We start from the raw sequence: 24,502 nt of genomic DNA, 5'->3' as shown, positions 1-24,502 counted from the left end.
GGCGGTCTACTTTCCAAAATGGTGTCACTTGTGGGGGGTTTCAATGTTTAGGCACATCAGTGGCTCTTCAAACGCAACATGGCGTCCCATCTCAATTCCTGTCAATTTTGCATTGAAAAGTCAAACGGCGCTCCTTTCCTTCCGAGCTCTCCCATGCGCCCAAACAGTTGTTTACTTGCACATATGGGGTATTAGCGTACTCAGGACAAATTGTACAACAACTGTTGTAGTCCAATTTCTTATCTTACCATTGGGAAAATAAAAAATTGGGGGCGAAAAATAATTTTTATGAAAAAAAAATGATTTTTTATTTTTACAGTTCTGCGTTATAAACTTCTGTGAAGCACTTGGTGGGTCAAAGTGCTCACCACATCTCTAGATAAGTTTTTTAGGGGGTCTACTTTCCAAAATGGTGTCACTTGTGGGGGATTTCAATGTTTAGGCACATCATGGCGTCCCATCTGAATTCCAGTCAATTTTGCATTGAAAAGTCAAATGGCGCTCCTTCGCTTCCGAGCTCTGTCATGCGCCCAAACAGTGGTTTACCTCCACATGTGGGGTATCGGCGTACTCAGGACAAATTGTTCCACAAAGTTTGTGGTCCATTTTCTCCTGTTACCCTTGATAAAATAAAACAAATTGGAGCTGAAATACTTTTTTTGTGAAAAAAAGTTAAATGTTCATTTTTATTTAAACATTCCAAAAATTCCTGTGAAACACCTGAGGGGTTAATAAACTTCTTGAATGTGGTTTTGAGCACCTTGAGGGGTGCAGTTTTTAGATTGGTGTCACAATTGGTTATTTTTTATCATATAGACTCCTCAAAATGACTTCAAATGAGATGTGGTCCCTAAAATAAAATGGTGTTGGAAAAATGAGAAATTGCCAGCAATCAACTTTTAACCCTTATAACTCACTAACAAAAAAAAAATTTGGTTCCAAAATTGTGCTGATGTAAAGTAGACATGTGGGAAATGTTACTTATTAAGTATTTTGTGTGACATATCTCTGTGATTTAATTGCATAAAAATTCAAAGTTGGAAAATTGCGAAATTTTCTGAATTTTCGCCAAATGTCCGTTTTTTTCACAAATAAACACAGGTAATATCAAAGAAATTTAACCACTATCATGCAGTACAATATGTCACAAGAAAAAAATGTCAGAATCACTAGGATCCGTTGATGCGTTCCAGAGTTATAACCTCATACAGGGACAGTGGTCAGAATTGTAAAAATTGGCCCGGTCCATAACGTGCAAACCACCCTTGGGAGTAAAGGGGTTAAATGTCTGCTGTCAAATGCCAGAAGCTGTGCAAGCAAAATGAATGAATTAGAGATTCTTATGTCAGCCACAGAATACAATGTGGTGGGCATTACAGAAACCTGGCTGGATGAAAGCCATGACTGGATGACAAACATAGAGAGTTACACTACATTTAGAAAGGACAGGAAAGACAAAATAGGTGAAGGAGTGTATTTTTATTACAACCAACTTAAGACCAGTGTTCAATGACATTGGGGAAGCTGCGACAATGAAGTCTCAGCATGGATACATTTACATGGGTATATGGCAATAATAGAAAGCTGCTAATTGGACTTTGCTACAAACCTCCTAATACAGTATACCTGAACAGGTAGAGGATGAAATTCTGCAACAAATTAAAAAGGCAGCAAATAATAATAGGGTCCTTGTTATGGGGGATTTTAACTATCCAGACTTTCAATGGAAATCTTCTAGTTGTGCTTGGCAAATGAGATTTTATGCAGATAAACGTAGAGTAAAGGTACCTTCACACATAACGATATTGTTAACGATATCGTTGCTATTTGTGACGTAGCAACGATATCGTTAATGAAATCGTTATGTGTGACAGCGACCAACGATCAGGCCCCTGCTGGGAGATCGTTGGTCGCTGAATAAAGTCCAGAACTTTATTTCGTCGCTGGACTCCCTGCTGACATCGCTGGATCGGCGTGTGTGACACCGATCCAGCGATGTCTTCACTGGTAACCAGGGTAAACATCGGGTAACTAAGCGCAGGGCCGCGCTTAGTAACCCGATGTTTACCCTGGTTACCATGCTAAAAGTAAAAAAAAACAAACACTAAATACTTACCTACAGCTGTCTGTCCTCCAGCGCTGTGCTCTGCACTCCTCCTGTACTGGCTGTGAGCCGGAAAGCAGAGCGGTGACATCACCGCTCTGCTTTCCGGCTCCCAGACAGTACAGGAGGAGAGCAGAGAAGCAGAGCGCAGCGCTGGAGGACAGACGGCTGTAGGTAAGTATCTAGTGTTTGTTTTTTTTTACTTTTAGCATGGTAACCAGGGTAAACATCGGGTTACTAAGCGCAGCCCTGCGCTTAGTTACCCGATGTTTACCCTGGTTACCAGCATCGTTGGTCGCTGGAGAGCGGTCTGTGTGACAGCTCTCCAGCGACCAAACAGCAACGCTGCAGCGATCCGGATCGTTGTCGGTATCGCTGCAGCGTCGCTAAATGTGAAGGGGCCTTAAAGCACCTGGGACATAGTAATCCTATTGCTGAATATACATTAAATGGGAGTGTACTTGGGACTAGAGAACTGGAGGACATATGTATTCTGGTTACAAGTAAGATGAGCAGGGGTACTCTATGTCAACCAGTAATCGCAAAAGCAACCAAGATTTTAGAATGTATAAAAAGAGAGCTAAAATTTCATGAGTCCAACATATTACTAGTGATGAGTGAACGTACTCGCCGGAGTATCACTATGCTCTGTGTACTCGACGAGCACCTAATATTTCTGGGATTATTCTATGGGAGCTCGGGTCTCTGCCCTGCAATTTTGGCGCTCTTTAGACCATTCACGGATTGTCTACCATGCACTGTAGTGCCGCAGCCATATTTGTTGTGGTATTACAGTGATGGGCTGGCCGCACAGAGTCATCAGGTCTATAAGAGACATGGAGCCTCCTTGCTTGCAGCATTCTGCTCCGGAGTCAGCTAGTGTAGGGAGAGCCGCTGCTGAGACTGGGTCAGAATCTTTCTTTTAATAGTTAGTGTGGGTCTGCTAGTGTTCTGTCCACAAATCCTGATAAACCCACAGTCCTTTTTAGGGCTAATTCTGGGGTACATAGATTGCAGCGCTAGGTAGGCAGGGGAGTCTATGTGCACATATCCACATCAGTGCAAGGCCTGCAGGCACTGTATGTGAGTACATAGATCTCACTACATGCCTCAAAAATCTCCATTACTGTCTGCTGCTGCTTATTTTATATATACCTAGCTGCAGATATCTGTGGCATTTTTTTTTTTGCAGCTTATACCTGCTCATTTTATTATACAGCAATCCATAGCCCCTTTTTTTCTACATTTATTTGCTTGGCCATGCTGCAGACTACAGCCAGGTCATTGCAATACAAGAGCGTGCAAATCTAAGAATTAAAAAAAAAGATTTTGTCCTAGGCATCAGATGTGAGTGCTCCAAAAAATCTGTCCTTCTTTTTGGTACTATCTAATGTTTTGTAGTGTCTTACAACATTTTTGGACTCCATTTTGCTGCCTCCATTTTGGACTCCATATGTAGCTGGCCCAAAAATATTTAGCTACTGTTCTTAGATTTATCACTGTGAGTTGTATGCCATACACATCGCATATCATTGTGCAAAATATCTTACAAGTTTATTACTCCAATTTTTTTTAGTGTCATAGCCAACTTACTGACACAATTTTGGTGTGCCCAAAAAAATCAAGGCCACATTTTCATCAGTCTGTTGTCTCTGGCTGACGCCTGGTGTATCTGTGGTGTCAAAATCTTCCCTTCACAGGCATATGTTGCATTGTTCTGTCTGCTAGCCTTGGTCTACTCAGTATTTAGTGTTTTCAAAAATTACAAAAAAAATAAAAAAAAATTATACAGCCTGTTATCTCCGTCAGATGCCTGGTGTATCTGTGATGTAAAAATCTTTGCTTCGCAGACATACGTTGTATTTTTTTGTCTGCTAGCCTTGGTCTACTCATATTTTTTTGTTTAAAAAATAATAATAAAAAACTATTTTAACTGTCTGTTATCTCCTTCAGATGTTTGGTGTATCTGTGGTCTCCAAATACTTGCTTTTCAGGCATACTGATCACATATAATTTTTCTCCAAATAAATCCATTTGTATTGAGCTTTTCAAATATTTCAGCAGTCCATTTAAAATGGGCAAGGCAAGAAACCGGGAAGTGGACGTGATGCTGATGGTGCATGCAGAGGACAAGCCTGTGGCCAAGCATAAAGTGGGCCACAAAGACCCACATCTTCGCGCTCAACCTTCCTGCCCCAGTTTTAGGTGACCGCACCACATCAATATTGAAGCCAGGGCAGTGTGAAACGGTTGTTGGTTGGATAGCAGATAATGCTTCCAGTCACTTAGCCACCAACACCATGTCTTCCACACGGTCAAGTCTGAGTAGCCGTAAGTGTGGACCGGATATTACTCACCCTGATCCTCCTTCCTTCCACCATCCCGTGTGCCCAGAGACAACTGATCCCACACTTGGAAACTCCAAAGAACTGTTCAGTTTTCCCTTTAAAGATTGTGGAGTCTCGACCAGTCAACTTGAAGTGGGGCCAGATGATATTGCATGTAGTGATGCCCAAAGTTTTGAACAGCCAAAGTCACACAAAGTTGATGGTGGAAAAGTCTCACAAGAGGTGGATAATGATGAGACACAATTGCCAGAAAGTCAGAAGCAGTAGCAGGGTGCGGATGTGGAAGATGAGGTGGTGGATGACAGTGACTGACCCAACCTGGCAGAAGGACATGCAGGGCGAGAACAGCAGCACTCATGGGGAAGTAGGCATAACACCCCAACAGGCAGGATGAAGCAGTGTGGTGGCCACAGACAGAAGGCGTGCATCCGTTCCCCGTAACACCAACATGACGGAAGTTGCCATTCCAACTGTTAGATCTTCCCAAGTCTGTTTTTTTTTAAAGACTCTACCGATAACCCCAAACAGGCCATTTGCAGCACCTGCCTTGCCCACATCAGCAGGAGTAGCAAAACTACCAGCCTGACCACCACCAGCATGATTAGGCACATGGCAGGAAAGCACCCAACTTTGTGGGCCAAACCTCAGTCTACGGGAGCACTGTCTGCAGGTGACACCACTGCGTCTTCCACTGTTTTGAAGACAAGCCAATCCCCAGTTCACTGTGCCTGTGAAGATGCCTCGGGCCCTGCACCTGTTGTTGCCCACAGTCAACCAGCACCATCATCAAGCCCGTCCACGTTCTTGTCCCAGCCCAGCCATCAGTTGTCTATACAACAACAAAAAATTGGAGTTCCATACAAAATTATTATAATACCAAAATATTTTTTATTACATAAATAGTTTAACAATAACCTAAAATCGATACAAAAGAAGCAAGGAGACCCTAGTAAAAAACATCCTAATCCCAGGTACGGGACTGTGTAATCATAATGTCACCATGGTATGAATGAAAAACACCAGTACTAGTGCATAATGGTATGGTGTACGTCCATATATAGCTGGCTTACGTTAACACATAGTGTGAACCACCATTCAGCAATAAATGACAATAGTCTCCATATGAACAAGTGTCACCCACACAGGAAGGAAACAAGATGCCATTAAAATGCATACAAGGTGCACAGTACCTTACCCATGGTGCAAGTGACCAGCGCCTGGGACCCTGGATAGACCCCCCCTGACACGCGTTTCGCGTAGCTTTCTCAAAGAGGGAATAGAGAGGTCTCCCAAACTCGGCGTTTTATAAAGGTGTCCAGTTGCCAGCGTCTCTGAAGTGCGCAGGCGCACCACGATCCCTGCCGGAAGTAGTTCTCGATCCCCAGCGTTCACCAGGAGCGCACGTCAAGGGGAAATCCCCTGCTGACGTCACGGACATGCACTCCTGGAAAGCTGAAGCCGAGGATGCGAGGACAAGTGTGGGGCGCGTGCGCATGAGAACGATCCAGCACACCACACAGCATATATCCCATAGGAGCAATAAAAATAGGACTTGCGCACCTAAGACTTTGGAGTCACAAGTACGTAGACTCCCTCATAGGTGAAAGGCGCGTGCGCATAAAAAGACATAGCGCACAGCACAATATTATCCCCGGGAATGACAGAAATAAGGAACAAAAACAAACGAACGGATAAGCGGGTTACTAACACCATGGTGCACTATACACGGTACAGTAAAAATGGGAAGAAGTGCCTAATAATAAATGCATGAAGCATATATATAAAACTATGTGCCATTAAATATACATTATGTTTACATATTAAATGCTATACACATGTGGGAGGAAAAGTGAAATCATAATGAAACAATAGTGAAATACATGACACACACTAAAATTACTTACAAAGTACATACATATATACACATATTTGTGGACCCTATACAAAAAGACAAAAGGGAGAAAAAAGACTCCATCAAAAACTTCTTCCAATTTATTGATACAACATCTTCAAGTGGTGCCCACTGATACAGTTCAATGATGTTATTGTCCTTATTTTCTGATTTTTAATATGTTTAGCTAAAGGTAGCCACAAAACACCGAGTTTGGAAAACCAAATCTAGGGATCTAGAAAGTAAAAAAATATAAATAAAAATATAAATAAACAGAAAAAATACATGAAAATACTGAAAAGAATAAAAAATAATAAAAACCGACAAGAATTGTTTATCGCCTTCTGCACATGAAGAGGACACTGGAGAACAGGGCTCTCGTAGAAAAGGAGCAAAACTGATTTTCTCATTTAGTCCCACAGGAGACATGGAATCCAAAATAGCGATCCATTTACATTCCACCTGTGCAAACGTTTAATGTTCCCTCCTCTATTACCACCATGTACCTGATCAATGCCAATGATCCGTAAACCCGTGGGATCATATCCATGGAACGTTTGGAAATGTCTGGGGATGGTCTTTAGGGCATTAACGTCCTCAGCTTTACGTGCATTTTTGATGTCCCTTACGTGTTCTCTCACGCGAACACGAAGCTGACGTGACGTAAGCCCAACGTATATTTTGGAGCAAGGACATGTAGGATGTTTTTTACTATGGTCTCCTTGCTTCTTTTGTATCGATTTTAGGTTATTGTTAAACTATTTATGTAATAAAAAATATTTTGGTATTATAATAATTTTGTATGGAACTCCAATTTTTTGTTGTTGTCTTGACTATCGGGAGTATACTTTACTGTCCTTATACCTACATGGGTAGAACTAGAAATTTATTCAAATCTACATATTTTTCATGTGGGATCCATGTTATCTCTGTGAGTATTTTTTCATCAGTTGTCTATACCCCAGTCATTGGAACGCAAGCGAAAATGCCCAGCCAATGCCCCACATGCAACAGTACTAAATTCTAACATTTCTCATCTGCTTGCGCTCAAAATGTTGCCTTTTAGGCTCATTTAGACAGAAGCTTTCCGCAACCTGATGGTGGCGGCCGTCCCAAGGTACTCGGTTCCAAGTCACCACTATTTCTCCCAGTGTGGCGTACCGACATTACACCAGCATGTTTCCCTAAACTTACTGTATTTATTTGAAGGGGTGGGAGCCATGTCAGTTTTCGAAAGTCTTTGTTCTATCAGTAACATGGGAACCCCCTATAGTTCTAGTGACAGATGATGGACCTGATTGGGGCTGGTTTCATGTGGGATAAATTATCGTTTTTTGATTGGTAATATTTTGGGAACATAATATTTTTTGATCGTGTCCAGTATAAGGCTAAATCTCATTCTTTTGTTCTACACTGAGCACTTACATCTGGGTTTCTGTGTAAATCCCACAAAAAAGCTATTCAGACGAAATCCCAATGGAACACCCACCATGAGGCAGATGGGACACACTTCGTACTCCTTTTGATGTCTGCTGCGGTGGAATCCATCTTTTTAGGCATGCACAGATCTGTGGTCATCCACACTTGTGCACTAAAATGATGACTAAAATGATGGGACATCACTGGAACACAGACCAGTCCAAAGTGACTCCATCTGCCTGATAAGTGAGTGGTTCCATCTGGATTTTTTTCTGAATCATGGTTTTGGGGAATTTACATAGAAATCCTGATGGCAGCACGGTGGCGCAGTGGATAGCACTGCAGCCTTGCAGCGCTGGAGTCCTGGGTTCAAACCCCACCAAGGACAACATCTGCAAAGAGTTTGTATGTTCTCTCCGTGTTTGCGTGGGTTTCCTCCGGGCACTCCGGTTTCCTCCCACATTCCAAAGACATACTGATAGGGAATCTAGATTGTGAGCCCCATCGGGGACAGCGATGATAATGTAACTGTAAAGCGCTGCGGAATATGTTAGCGCTATATAAAAATAAAGATTATTACTATGTAGTGCATTTTATTTAGCATAGCTGATAGTTACAATTTAGTTGTAGCTTACTTGTGCTTAAAACTCTCTTTTACATAGTTGAAGCTGTTTTATTGAAAACACATTATCTGTAATATAACAGCTTCTAATCTATTTAAAATGTGCATGTTGCATATTTCTACTGATTTATATAAAAAATTACAGAGAGAGGTAGAACGTTTGAACACTGGTAATAAATCATTGCTTGATGTAGTTCTTACTATAAACAAAATTAATCAATTTTGCAACTTTTTGCCTTACAACAAATACAGTCAAATTACTAAACTTTGTGTTTTGATAACTATATTTTCTTTTTACAATTGCATGACAAAAAAGTGCAGCAAATATTTTATTAAAAAGTGATTTATCATGTAGACAGCTGTCTGACTGAGGCTCTCCTTTTTGATTTAGAATATTATAACTTACAACATCAGTGCTCTTAAATTTTTTTTATAAAATTCCACAACATGTTCTAAATGAACCAGAATTTCCTATATTATTATTTCACGTTAAGAGTGTTTGAGCTTTTTATACAAGAAAACATTACATTACCTTTATGGCTTTGGTGTAGCTAATAAAACACATTTGACAAATACGTATATTTTATTTTACACAGGTTTTAATTTTCTGTAATTGAATGAAAAATGAGTGATATACCATTTAGTTTTTACTTTTGAAGAATAAGCAAGTTTGGGCGGTAATATCAGTGCATTCTATGCAGGTTTTGTTGGTTAACTGTTTTTAGCAATCCAGAAGAGATACTAAAGAAAGTAGCTCCAACTTTTGCAAACTCACCCCATCCAGTTATTACAAGATAATCTATTATTTTACATGCATCCTAAACTAATTCAACAACCCCTAAAAGAATGTGAGTGGACAGCAAAAATCTTTCGTGACACTAAGAGGTGAATGACGAGGATAAAGACTGTTTTAGTACAGTTTCCAATTAATGACTGGGCTTTCAAATTTGGGAATCCTCAGCATAAATTAGTACACCCCAACAGATTTGTCTGAAAACCTTTAGTTTCCCTTCAGAATAAACATTTTCTATGGGATGTTTTACTACAAAATGCTCCCACAAATCAGGCCAATCAATTGCCAACAAGATTTGTTGTTTTACGCACCCCAAAAATCGAATTTTCCTAACAAATTCTTTCAACACTATGTTGCAAAGATGAGTACAACAAAATGAAAAACTTAAGGGCAAAGCTAAAGTTTAGACTGTAAAATTCTAATTAACAAGAATTCACAAAATTACAACCACAGGTAACTCTAATTAATCATGAAACAGTAGTCCAGCAGACAGTTGACAATAATTGGGCAATATTTAATAAACAAGATCCCTACCCATTTCATGCTGTTAGCAATGGCACCACATGGAAGAGTAATGTCACAAAACCTGAGAAAGAAAATAATATCTTTACACAAAGAAATATAAAAGCTCAAGAAGTCAGTAGCTAAAGTGATACAAAAATATAACAAAGATGAAACTGTAAATCATCTCAATGAGACGTTCAAACCAATCACATAGGTTAATACCTAAACAGGAGAGTCTTTGCAAATTGACTGCAGTTTTCTAAAGAAGCAGAAAACCAAACCCGGGTAAGTATTTCCTGTGACACAATATCACGTACACTGCCGAGGAAAGGCATGCATGGGTGTTGTCCAAAAAAAGTCTCTTCTACAGCCTATACACAAAATAGCTCTCCTACAATTTACCAGGGCCCAAGCTGAAAAATATGAAGACTGCTTGGACTCTAAACTCTGAGGTGATGAGACCTAGATAAATGTTTTTTGGAATTGTTTGGCTTCAAAACTATGTTGTTGAAAAGGTAAAGAGTACAAACAAAAGTTTTAGATGCTTACAGTGAAACATGCTGGTTGCAGTGTCCTAATATTGGGTAGCATAAGTGCTGCTGGTGCGGAGAGGTATATTTCATGGATGGTATCATGAATTCATAGATGTTCTGTTCTATATTGAAAGAAAAGATGTTATCATCACTCTGTTTCCTTAAAAGTTGTGCACTTTTGCAAAAATACAATAATCCAAAACACATATCAGTTGCATTTATGATGAACAGGATGAAAGTGGCCAAGTATTTATTGTTATAATTCTGCCACTCGCTGAGTCCTGGGAATGCTGTGAGTGACAGCTCAGCTGCCCTATAGATAGAAGGGGTGTGTTGGGCTGTCAGTGCTGTGAGTGACAGCTCAGCTGACATATGGATAGCAGGGACATGTTGGGCTGTTAGTGATGGGAGTGGCAACTGGCCTATGCATATCAGGGGTGTGTTGGCTGTCAGTTTTGTGTTTGTGTTTCCTCCATATGTTTTCATTACTAAATAATTATCAGGATATTTAGCTGGCTGTCAATATCAGATTCTTGCCAATTGTAGCCTCAGCTCAGTGGTGGGCTTACTCTGTGCTATGCATCTTGATATACTGATCTATCATTGCCGGATCTAGGATTTGACTTTCGAATACCCATTTGTATACACCCTTGTGCTTTTGACGTATTCTGACATTAGTCACAAGACCTTTGCCCCTGACAAATGGTTTGTATTATCCCTCTATTTTTGGTGTACCTTCCTGGCTTTTGACCTTGGACATCTAGTCCACTCTAGCTCCCAGTTAGCTGATGAGTAAAGACTAGCATACATTTATCACACTTATCCATCAGACATACCTTGCAGCTATCACATCATATGATACTGCAGAGCTAATCAGGAGGGATTATCATAGCCTGTATAAACAGTGAGGCATGACTTGCAGCACATATTTAAGGATAATTAGGACAGTGAAAAGATGTCGGGCCTTACAGCTCAGCATTAAAGATTAGAAGATGGGTAACGTTCAGTGCACCATAAAATATTTGAAGTGGTAATTATTGCTATAAAAATATCATCCAATTTCAATGTTGGATTAAAGGGTAACAGATGGGAAATTCCAGTTACCTAAGCAGTAATTGAAAATGGAAACAGTGAGAAATTAAAGCAATATGTCATTATTGCAACTACAATATTTAAAAAAAACTATAGCTGCTTCCTTCCCAGGTGACTACAACTGTTACTCCTTTGCCTGATTCATTGTTTTAGACTCATTTTCTTTCCAAACTCTGAACACTTTCTTTTTCAGCAATTTCATCAAACAAGTTACCTGTATAAAGTAAAATATATAAGATTCAATTGCAAATGCCTATTTTTTTTAGTCTTGTTTAGTATTTCAATAATTTTTTTTGTGCATTAATATATAGCATATATTCTAGGCACACTAAAGAAAGTTCCCAAAAATTCAGACATTTAACTGCAATTTTCTGCTACACAAAATATGTGTGTCACAGGCAATTGTTTTCTGCACTCATACTGCAGTGTTCATTAACCAAATACGCTTTGCAAAGTCCCCAGTATTAGAGTTGAGCAACTATGCTCAGAATCGGTGGTCTGAATCTGAATTTGCCATATTCGTGCCATATTGGTACCCTATTCGTGCCGAATTTATGTTTGATGATTGTTTTCTAACATATTTGATCATTTCTACTCCCATTGACTCCAATGACTTTCGGCTGTGTTCGGCGAATATTGCAAAAACAATATTCGTCTCCAATCAAAATGGAACAGAATTTTGAAATATTTCCTCAACTCTACTCAGAATGTTCAAGATAAAAAGAATATGGCACTATCTATTCTTATCATGTCCCAAACTATTTTGATACTTTGTAGATATTATTGGGTCTTCGTAGTGACTATCCATGTAGACCCATAAAAAAAACAACTAAAATTACTAGACTAGAATGCAGTTGAGCTCTAAAGCTTGAGCAGTTAGAGAAAAATGATTTATTGCAAGGAAATTATTGCAAATAATTATTTTAATTCACATAAATATGCAGTATTGTGCAAAACCTTTAGGCAGGTGTGAAAAAAATGCTTCAAAGTAAGGATGCTTTACAATAGTAATAGATGCAAAAGAGAAATCAAACTCAAATCAATAATGACTTGACTACCTTTTTCCTTCAAAGTAGCATTATTCCTTCTAGGTACCCTTTGTGATGCAGTGACCCCTGTTACAGGTAGAGGCGCTGCATGGTCTCCCCAGAATACTCATGGAGGTGTATTGAGGCCATAGGAATGCATGGCAATCGCAGGTATAACTGGTGATGAGCCAAAGTTTGGCATTATTGTGAATGGCCGGTATGTGTCGCAGAGGAAGATACTCTGCGCTGTAATCCTGAAGTAAGGTTGTTCTGGGACCTGTAGTCCCACAAGTATTTGTGTAGTTTTAAAAGGAGGCTTGCAGGGTTAGCTTGAGAGCTGGGTGGGTCAAACTAACCACACACTCCTCCCACCTATGGGAGTGGTTACAAGTATCCAATATAACCAGGGTGTGGGTCACATGGTTCTGTGTATGGACCTGAATGGTTCTTGGCTGTAAGGTCCTGTGAGAGGAAAGGCCTGGGTGTTGAGAGGTGCAGAGTGGGGACTGGATCCCTGAAGAGTACCTGGTGAGGCCATGATCCTGAGTAGCCTCTGTGTTGGGAGGTCCTGTGTGTGGACCGGATCCCTGAATAGCACGAGTTGAGGCTGGGATTCTGAGTGGCCTCTGTGTTGGGAGGTCCTGTGAGTGAAGCGGATCCCTGAAGAGCATGAGGTGAGGCCGTGATCCCGAGTGGCCTCTGTGTTGGGAAGTCCTGTGTGTGGACTAGATCCCTGAATAGCACAAGGTGAGGCCATGATCCTGAGTGTCCTCTGTGTTGGGAGGTCCTGTGTGTGGACCGGATCCCTGAAGACCATGAGGTGAGGCTGTGTCAGGAACACCGCACTGCACTTGCTAACTGAGCAAGTGCGCGTGTTCTGAGTAAACAAACTGTGCCCAAAGATACCTATGGAGACGGGCAGCAGCGATGAAGATGCGTGCTTCAGACAAAAAGGACCTGAAGCACATGAATTCTGGGGACATTGCCTAACTCTGGAGAACTAGGAGGAGAAGGAAAACTCCTAAAGGATAACTTTGGGACAAAGTTATCAAGGGGCAAAGACAGAACGGATAGTCAGAACGTGGCCAATGGATCACACACAGAGATGGCAGCACAGTACAAGAGTAAAAGACAGAGGGTAGTCAGGACGTAGCCAAGAGGTCATACACAGAGAGGTTAACGCAGTACAAAAGGGGCAGGCAAAACTCATAACAGGGACACAGCCAAATCAGAACCAGACAGACGAAATGTAACACAGGCACAAAACACTGGCACAGGTGCAACAGGGTCAGAGACACACTCAGCCAAGGTTCAGAGTATAAGTGACAAGGAACAGACCCACAATGAGGCTATAAGAAGCCTCCCAGAATCCCATAGTGAGGCTATCCAGATTACCCCTAAACCTACCTTTTCCCACAAGCTAGGCAAACCATGACAGGCTGTGATCGTGAGTGGCCTCTGTGTTGGGAGGTCCTGTGTGTGGACCAGATCCCTGAAGAGTATGAGGTGAGGCCATGGATATGCAGAGCCAGTGACGGCTACTGTGTGGGAGAAGCTACCGTCCTTCGGTGGGTCTGGAAACGACTGGTGTATGTCTGTCAGGCAAGTTGGTGATCCCTGTTAGGCAGCTTCTCCAGTGGATATAATGAACTGTTCAGTGTGTGGTCTCCTGCAGAAACTGGGCAGAGAAGTCTGGCGTATTTAGAGGCTACGTATTAAAGCCAAGTCCTAAGAAGCGTTATGAACTGTGTAGTCACCCATGGTAACTGGACGGACTGAGGTTCAGCATGTTTAGTGACCAAAGCTTAATGACATGTTCTGATACAGTGTGTAATGGACTGTTTGTGGTACGGTTTATTTATAATAAACCACATAGACTGTTATGTGCAAAAAGTGTTCCTATGTGCATTTATCCCATTGCCAAGCGAGTATTCCCCAACCCATTAATGATCGTTGCATTACACCTTGCAAAGATATTAAGATATTTTGAATTAACTTGGCAAGGAGGTTGTTCAAAACACATCAAAGAACTAATCACTAGAGATAAGCGAAATGCTTTGTGTGACCACAGTCTACAGTCCACGTCAGTGCACTCTGGCTGTGAACATGAACTGCATGAATTTCCTGAATTTGCTGGATCCTGGGTGTTAAGTGTTACGGAACCACTCAGCACCCAGAATATGTTGTGCAGTTATATGTATGTATAATAGGTTCCATGTGAGACGCATGTACTTAATGCATCAGCCTACAGGCTGTGCCCCTGGGCAGAGGGGACACGATATTCCCCTTTTGTCTGCCCCCACCTTTGTAATTCCCACAGTAAATATCGGCAGGCTCCGGCCACCTGCGGCTATTGTAATGTATGTCTGGCCTGCCGCTTTTCTATTGGCCTTCCCTCTGTATCTGTGTTATATATTCTGTGTCCTGTGAGTAAAGTTTTTGTCAGACTGGAAATACATGGAGAAGCAGTGATCTTTTATATGCGCCCATGTAATCAAGGAATTCCAGCCAATGTCCTTCATTCAGACTTCAGCCAAAGCAGAGTGGACCTCCGAAAACACGGGGTGGTACTGAAAGAGGTACCCCAGATTGGTAGACCCCGTTACACTGGGCTTGTCTTTTGATTTGCTCATGTACCGCACAGCATGCAGATGACCTCATTCAAGGCCAGCAAATCAATTGCTGTCTGAAGGAACCCAGAAAGTCAGAAAATTTGTGCAGCTCCTGTTCACGATCAGTGCACTGATCAGGACTGTATGGTTGCACAAAGAGATGCATTCATCTCTACAAACCATGGATAAATGCTTGATTGAATCCTTGTGTCTGTTCATGTAATCCCACACAGACTTGATAATGTTGATATCAGGGCTTTGTGGGTGTCATATCATCAGGACTAGAACTCCTTGTTCTGTTTTCTCTGAAGATTGTTCTTAATGATATTGGCTGCCTGTTTGAAGTCAGTTTTGAGCTGTAAAATATGGTTGGAGCCAACTACAGTGGGGAAAATAATGACCACAAAAACCTCTCTGACATATTGACAGAAACAATGGCTATAGTTAGCCCATTAGACAAAGAAGATGGAGAATATACCCACTCAATACATCATATAGAAAAACGAGAAAGAAGAGCTATACTAGGTATATAATATAAAAGTCCAAAGTTTATTGAAAGCAGTTACATAATATATATAAAAACGTTCGTACACATACAAAGACAATACACCAGGATGAACAGAATCCACCAAAGAACCCAAAATGTCTAGATTCCCAACCGGCTATTCATAAAGTGCAGAGTGCCACAGTACAGGCAAATGTGCCCACCCACAGAACGCCCTATATAGGCATGGCCCCCAGTGGGGCAGTAACCATAATCTGGAAGGTGGGGAGACACTTACCAGAGGCAGGGGATGGAGGATCCTAGACCGGGTGTGTAAAGACGCCCCCCGACGTGCGTTTCGCGTCCCTATAAGACCGCTTATAGGCACTCCCTTGAAAAATCGGTCTTATAGGGACCTCCATCCCCTGCCTCTGGTAAGTGTCTCCCCACCTTCCAGATTATGGTTACTGCCCCACTGGGGGCCATGCCTATATAGGGCATTCTGTGGGTGGGCACATTTGCCTTTACTGTGGCACTCTGCACTTTATGGATAGCCGGTTGGGAATCTAGGCATTTTGGGTTCTTTGGTGGATTCTGTTCACCCTGGTGTATTGTCTTTGTATGTGTACGAACGTTTTTATATATATTATGTAACTGCTTTCAATAAACTTTGGACTTTTATATTATATACCTAGTATAGCTCTTTTTTCTCCTTTTTCTATAAAGTGGGGAAAATAAGTATTTGATACACTTCCAATCTACAAGAAATGGAGAGGTCTGTAATTTTGACTGTAGAAAGAAAGGAGCAGCGTTTTACTTTTTGAATGCAAAACTGGCTGGGCAAAAGTACTGTGCAAAAAAAGATTTAGGTGGTTGTGGAAAAATGCTAATTTATGTGCTCATTGTAAAGTGAGACCGACATTTCAACAAACACTGATTGGCCTTTATCAGACATGAGTATGTGCTGGTTGACAGACCCCAAAGAAAAGGCGTTGATGATGCAGAGCCCTATCTGTAGGTATACAGGTGCTATTCTGTTATATCCATGCTGAAAAGGAAAAATAAAAGTAAGAAAGTATTATATGTATATGACATATATGTGGTACATTCCCTCTTAATGTGCATTGTGTTCCCTGCTGGAGTAATATATATATTTGCAAAACAACTTCTGAAGTGGTTTTGTTTTATGTGCCGCTTTCTTGAAGGAATTAAATGGAAGGGGCCCCGAACTTCCACAGCTAATGAGCAGTAGCTTGAAATTGAATAGTGTTCTGTTTATATTATTATTATATTATTTGAGAGAATATTTGCTAACTATTTAACTAATCTATTTTTCTCTATTTTTTTCACAGGTATTATGAGACACTTTCAAATTGTGCCGAACATACAGCTAGAAGTGGAAACTGCTTTTGGCCAAACAATTTGGCAGAAAGATTTATCATTGGAATACATGCCAAATATTTCTCAAACTGTACTTCAGACACAGTAATATGGGAAGATCCTCCGGATGATATTCTCACAGCTCTAATTTTAATTCCTGTCTTCTTGACAGCAGCAATGATCAGTTTAGTGGTTTGGTGCAGTAAAGGAGGTGATATTTTTGGATAAACCAAGTTTCTTGGGATTTGGACAGTGCTGTGACCAGCAAAGTGCAGTAGTAAAGGAAAGCAGGATCATAAACTACAAATCAAATGTGTAGACTATGTCATGTGTCCTGAATCTGATCAATTGCATTTTTGCTATTTAAACATATACAGGGCAGAAAAATGATTTCCAAATGTGTAGGTTTTTTGTTCTTACTGTTGTTCTTCAGAATGCCTAGAACATACTGTACTTGGTCTGTCACTCTGGAGTGACTTCATTCTGCTTACTCCCCTTTATGTGCAGCTGGATCTTCAGGGCTGTGCCGCTTCCTGCTAGTTCAAATCCCTTATCAGCCAGATCTCTTTTAACAAGAGGATACAAAGACTCTGAGTGGATGACTGCGCAACAGATGTTAATATTAAACATTGTCTTAAAGTAGAGTATTCTAACAGGATGTGCATTGTGCGTCTCTTTGTGAGTCCTTAGCAAATATTGTGGAATGAAAGCTAAAGAACTTTCTCATAGAACAGACTTTCATGTTTAGTTTTGTTTTTTACTGCTGATAACACTACTAATTTTGTGAAGGGAAAATATATATGGACAAGAATGTTCAGTAACAGCCAGTAACTGTTCAAACTAGACTTCTGTAGGTTCTATAGAAGCCAATTAAAGGGAACCGGCCAGGTCCATTAGTAGTATTAACCTGCAGATATAGGGCTCTTCTGCATGTTATAGTACTATCAAGGTGCCCAACCACTGTACTGAAAATGCTGAACCCGGAAGAAAATTAACTTTATTTGTCCCGAGAGCTGTCGTCTTTCAGTCATTCAGGAGCAGTTTCAGTCACCGCTCACAGCACTTATGCCTGCAGGATAATCACTTTATCGGCCATAACAAATTCCCTTAAAACCTATAAAAGTCTATGGGAAGCCTAACAAGCATAGCGAAAGCATGCTCAGCCATTTGAATAGACTCCTACGGGACACACTGACTTTATTGGGAAGTAAAACAGATGCAACCATGTTGAAAAAACTTGTCTAATGTTAACTTTTGCTGTGAAAAGTATTTATCTGGAAAATTGAACAATAGTTTTAAGATAAATAATTTAAGGATAGATAATTGACAAAAAAAGGTTTTTTTTATATGTGACATTCTTAATATTATTTTAGATAATGGTTAAAATATCTTTAATGTACAGATATTTTCTAGGAAAACATTTACATTCTTTGGAAAAACAGTTTTGCATCGGATTATTGATTCCTACATCCTTACTACGGCTGTATTGTTGTATTTTCCATTTCTGTATCTGCTGATAAAGATACATAACCATAATAGAAAACTCAGGAATCCATTAATACAATTCTATGAATATTTATTAACTGCTATCAGCAAAGCCATTGGAAAATATTGGGTCTCATACAGTTCAATAATCAGGGCCCCACTTCGGCAACTACTCACCACAAGGCAGCATAAAACACCCCCAGCAGCGCCACAACACTAATCTTCCATCTACACCAGTGTTCCCAAGCTCCAGTCCTCACTGTCCCCACAGGTCATGTTTTCAGGATTTCCATAGTGATGCACAGGTGGGAGAATTCCTGAGGGTTTGATGAAACTTCCACCACCTGTGCAATACTAAGGAAATCCTGAGAACATGACCTGTGGGATCCGTGAGGACTGGAGTTTGGGAAACAATGATCTACACTAATGCCAGAGTGTCCCACAAAACACGTACTTGCATAATACCAAACTATTACACCAGTAAAACACAAAACACTTCTCTAAAAGCACAAAAAAAAATCAACAAGAAATTGTAACGCACATCCCCCTTAGAGGACCAAATTTCATGATGCAGGGGACTTCGGTACCCCATTTGAATGGAGCAGAGAGTACATGTGGTCGTCCCACGCACCATTCCTTCTATGTGGGATTGTTGGAGATAGCCAAGAACTACTTTTTCCGACAGTCGTACAGAAAATGAATATCTTTGCAATGAATATGCACACTTCCACTCTGTTCAAACAAGGTACATAAGTCCACAGTTTTCATGAACGTTGGGAGGTTTGGAGGTCGTATTTCCCCTGATCTAGGAGTTATCACCTATCCTTGTGGATAGGATGTGCCATTTTTTTTTTTAAAGATTGCAACTTATATGGAGATTTTATTTAATTTATTTTTGCTTGCTTATATAATATATACAGGATGGGCTATTTATATGGATACACCTAAATAAAATGGAAATGGTTGGTGATATCAACTTCCTGTTTGTGTAATATTAGTAAACGGCAGGGGGAAAACTTTTCAAGATGGGTGGTGACCATGGCGGCCATTTTGAATTTGGCCATTTTGGATCCAACTTTATTTTTTTCAATGGGAAGAGGGTCATGTGACACATCAAACCTATTGAGAATTTCACAAGAAAAACAATGGCGTGCTTGGCTTTAATGTAACTTTATTATTTCATGAATTATGTATAAGTTTATGACCACTTATAAAATGTGTTCAAAGTGCTGCCCATTGTGTTGGATTGTCAATGCAACCCTCTTCTCCCACTCTTGAAACACTGATAGCAACACCACAGAAGAAATGCTAGCACAGACTTCCAGTATCCGTTGTTTCAGATGCTGCACATCTCTTATCTTCACAGCATAGACAATTGCCTTCAGATGACCCGAAAGATAAAAGTCTAAGGGGGTCAGATTGGGAGACCTTGGTGGCCATTCAACTGGCCCACGACGACCAATCCACTTTCCATGAAACTGGTCATGTAGGAATGCTCTGACCTGACACCCAAGATGGTGCACCACCACATTGTAGGTGTGAGTTCCGAGCATTCCTACATGAACAGTTTCCTGGAAAGTGGATATATACAGTATATACATATGCATATATATACAGAATGTATGTGTGTTTGTCTGAGCATGTATTATACATATATAAGCACTATACACACACCTACATGCTTTACACTTACATACATTGTACATTCATTTTATGCAAAAAACATATGCAACACATATATACAACATATACAACATAACACACACATATAAAACATTAAAAAATACAAATACACTGACTTATGCAGGATAGTTGATTTCATCATGCACTTGAAGGGGTCTAGCAGTTAAAAAACAGCATATGGCAGTTTGCGTGGAAGGCAGAACTTAGCCTCCTGCTCTCAGCCCAGCACACCCCTCCTCCTCTGTCGCGTTCCCCACTCAGACTTAAGTAGGACTTCCATGGATGAAGACACTTCTGCTCTCTGTATCAGGAATTAGATTTGTAAGGAACAGGATCTTCTAGCTGTTTGGACTCTGCAACATTCTCTACTGTTTGGGAAGGCCAACTGCTGGGCAGTGTGTAGTATAGACATCACCAGCACAGATGCTTTTTGAATGTCTATGCTAGTGCTATCCAATACTGCTGCCTTCAGGTTCCTGAGGCCTACAGGCACTACTGATACTCTACCATTGCAGCAAGAAGTCTGAAATCTTTCAGCAAGGAGGTATTTTAAGATATAGGGAAACTTGCTAGGCCCCATATTTTATCAGAAAGCATGGGCCCCAATACAGCTGTGCCTGCTATACTGCCATGATAGTGGCCCTGATTATCTTCACTTGACACTGGCAAAGATAGTGTAAAAAGCTCAAGTTTTTATAGTCCATGTCCATCTTTTTAACAAAATGTATTACTTGAATGGATCTAAAATAAAAGATGAAGGACGTTTTTAAATAGTAATAATTATAGAGGAAATTACTTTTCTTCTACATGACAGTTTCAGAAAATACTTCCCATGAAATAACAATTCTGATTCTTCTTTTGTAACAGCATTGTGTATACCTGTATTATTCCTTCAAAATATTTATTAATAAATTGATAAGTGGGTATTGCCAATCTCCTTGTCAATGGGCTGTGTCTCTACCAATTGTGAAACTGTCAGAGTTTGTAGGTACATATCTCTACTGGTATCACTCAATTGTCAATTTATTCATACATTTATTAATGATTTTTAAAATACAAGTAAGACAAAATACAGTTCTAAGAAAAATATGCTGTATAACTATTTTTGTTTCCTAAATATTTTTTTCAAATGCAGAAATGCCAGAGATCATGACAGGTCCTCTGTAAATATCTCCTAAAACCTTTTAAAAGTAAAGGTTCACATGACCCTAGAACATCATTACAAAGTTGGTTGGTAAGGAAACACATACAGTGGAGAAAGTAAGTACCGTATATGATACACTAACGATTTCCAAGTTTTCTCACCTACAAAAAATGAAGAGGTCTGTAATTTTTATTGTAGGTGTATTTCAACTGTGCGAGACAGAATCTTAAAAAAATCCAGAAAGTCAAATTCCATGATTTTTACATAATGACTTTGCATTTTATGGCATGAAATAAGTATTTGACACAATAGAAAAACAGAGCTCAATATTTGGTACAGAAATATTTGTTTGCAATTACAGAGGTCAGACTTTTCCTGCAGTTCTTGACCTAGTTTTCCCACACTGCAGCAAGGATTTTGGCCCACTCCTCCATACAGATCTTCCCCAGATCTTTCAGGTTTCGGGGGTTGTTCCTCGGCAACATTGAGTTTCAGCTCCCTCCAAAGATTTTCTATTAGTTACAGGTCTGTAGACTGGCTAGGTCACTCCTGGACCTTGAAATACTTGTGAAGGAGCCACTACTTAGTTGACCTGGCTGTGTGTTTTGGGTCTTTGCCATGATGGACAACCCAGCCACAACCCTTCTTCAATGCTTTTACTGGGGGAAGGAGATTGTTGGCCAAAATCTTGCGATACATGAACCCATCCATCCTCTCTTCAATTCGGTGCAGTCATCCTGTCCCCTTTGCAGAAAAGCACCTCCAAAATATGATGTTTCCCTCCCCATGCTTCATGATTTAGAGGGAGTTCTTGGGGTTTTACTTATCCTTCTTCTTCCAAACACGGCGTGTGGAGTTGATGCCAGAAAGTTCTATTTTGGTCTCATTTAACCACATAACCTTTTTGAATGCCTCCTTTGGATCATACAGATAGTTCTCTCAAATAGGCCAGGATATGTGCTGGCATGAGCAGGGGGACTTGGCGTGCCTGCAGGATTTTAATCCATGACATCATAGTGTACTACTTACAGTAACGTCTGAGACTGTGTACCCAGCTTTTTTCATGTCATTCATCAGACTGTCCGATATAGTTCTGATCTTTCTCAGAATAATCCTTACCCCACGAGGCAAGGTGACACATGGAGTCCCAGACCAAGGAAGATTGACATCTTGTGTGTCTTCCATTTTCTAATAATTCTGCCAATAGTTCTACCTTCTCGCCAAGCAGCTTGCCTATTGTCCTGTAGCCCATCCCAGACTTGTGAAGGTCTACAATTTTGTCCCTGGTGTCCTGAGACAGCTCTTTAGTCTTGGTTATGGTAGAGAGGTTGGTGTATGATTGAGTGAGTGTATGCATAGGTGTTTTTTATTCAGGTAACAAGTTGATACAGGTGCAATTAATATAGGCAATGAGTGCAGAGTAGGAGGGTTCTTAAAGAAACACTAACAGGTGCTGTGAGAGCCAAAATTCTTGCTGGTTGGTAAGGGGTCAAATATTTATTTCATGTGATAAAATGCTAATTAACTATGTAAACATCATACAGTGTATTCTCTGGATTTTTTGTAAGATTCTGTCTGTCACAGTTTAAGTGTACATATGATTAAAATTACACACATCTCCATTCTTTGAAATTGGGAAAACATGCAAAATTGGTAGTGTATCAAATACTTATTTTTTCTACTGTAGGTCTCTACAGGATCAGCTACAGATGATTTGTTTGTATCCAATAACCATGGAAACACATAGGTCTGTATAAGAGCTATGGACACAAAATGGTAGCATTCTTAAGTACCATTTACACAATATGATTTTGGCCTGTTAACGAGCAGTCTATGGAAACAGTCTAGGATACAACTACTAATCGTCTTGGATATTGATTATTAACAGTAATATTCTGGCCTGTTCATAGAGGCTAACAAAACCTCATGAGTTAAAACAATTATTAACCCGATCATTCTGTTGCTATAAAGCATTGTATGGTCAGCAGCACAACCCCTGTGTAAATGACATGATGTGCTGCCAAGAAAGATGCAGTCTTAAACGATCTGATCACCCATCAAAAAGTGTTTGGCTTGTTAGTTGAGATATCACGAGCATGTTTACATGAGCATATAATTGCGAACGAGCATTCATAACAGCGCTCATTTGATAATTAATTTGAAAATTAATTTTAAGAGCACATAAAGAATTCAGTAAAGTAGAGTATTATTTCACCATGATAAATTATGATCGCTAATATTGTGTAGTGCAATTTAGGCCATATGTTTTACATTAATTTAAAAATCTATAACATATTTTATGAGGTTAATTTTTGCAGTTGGGCACTATTGTGAGATAAATAGCTACACATTAAGTGTTATATTGTCTGTTAAACTTTTAATTGTGCCATATTTCTTCATGAATGTGACTATATCACAGATTATTTTAGTATTGCTAAATGTGATAAGCACATATGTTGTTCTATGTTCTTTTTTATTTTCACTTTGAAATTAAATAAAATGAACAAAGCTTAAGCGTTGCAAACCATGTTTGATATGCTGTTTTATTTGCTAATTGATAGCTAATTTAGTTATTTGCTAGAGATGAGTCAATAAATTCAACTGGAACTGAATACTAATCAAATTTTATTTTATAAAAATCAACATCTTTTCAAGTTTAGATTTTTTGTAATTCGCCACTAACTTGTCGCCATTTTTCTGAAATATAAACGACCATCATAAGGTAAAAAGTAAAAAAGAATTGTTATTCTCACCCTATCACTGACCTCTTCAGCTACTCATCGACACCCATCTGGTCATCTCTAAATCTTGGAGATTCTATGTCTGGAGATTCCAACTCGAGTGACGAGGAATCAAAAGATGCAGTGACAACATGACGGGTGTTGGTGAGGGGCCAGAAAGATGAGAGTTCAGGTAAGTATAAACTAATTTTTATAATTTTTTTTACTAATTACATTTGCTATGCTCTGAGGTCTGGAGAGATACTGAAACCTACTAATGGACATTAAATTTGAAGAGAAAACTTCTCAAAATTTAATTTCCCAGAAAAAAAACACTTGAACAGATGAATTTTAATTTTGCCTCATTCGCTCATCTGAGTTATTTATGTTTAATCCTTTTATATTATTGAAATCTGCTTTGGAAATTCTGAATACAGCAGAACAAAGTGCATGTTCTGGAGTGGCCATTTCAGTCTCCTTACCTCAATGTCATTGAGCCACTCTGGGGAGATCTCAAGCATGCAGTTCATGCTAGACAGCCCAGGAATTTACAGGAACTGGAGGCTTTTTGCCGAGAAGAGTGGGCAGCTTTACCATCTGAGAAGATAAAGAACCTCATCCGCAACTAATACAAAAGACTTCAAGCTGCCATTGATGTTA

The 24,502-nt window shown here is 39.9% G+C and overlaps 1 protein-coding gene across 1 annotated transcript in view; it reads left to right on the top strand.

Moving 5' to 3' along the window:
- RAMP3 (receptor activity modifying protein 3) overlaps window positions 1-23,642 on the top strand; it is a 436,298-nt gene extending 412,656 nt beyond the window's left edge. The window contains exon 3 of the mRNA XM_069730379.1: window positions 16,783-23,642. Coding sequence (XP_069586480.1) covers window positions 16,783-17,038 — 256 coding nt within the window. The 3' untranslated portion in view covers window positions 17,039-23,642. The remainder of the gene's footprint in view (window positions 1-16,782) is intronic.
- The last annotated feature ends 860 nt before the right edge of the window (window positions 23,643-24,502 follow it).

This window comes from Ranitomeya imitator, chromosome 6 (assembly GCF_032444005.1).
Source record: "Ranitomeya imitator isolate aRanImi1 chromosome 6, aRanImi1.pri, whole genome shotgun sequence".
In the NCBI taxonomy this organism is placed as follows: domain Eukaryota; kingdom Metazoa; phylum Chordata; class Amphibia; order Anura; family Dendrobatidae; genus Ranitomeya; species Ranitomeya imitator.
Note: the sequence above shows the minus strand (reverse complement) of the source record. Positions and strands in the feature narration are given on the sequence as shown.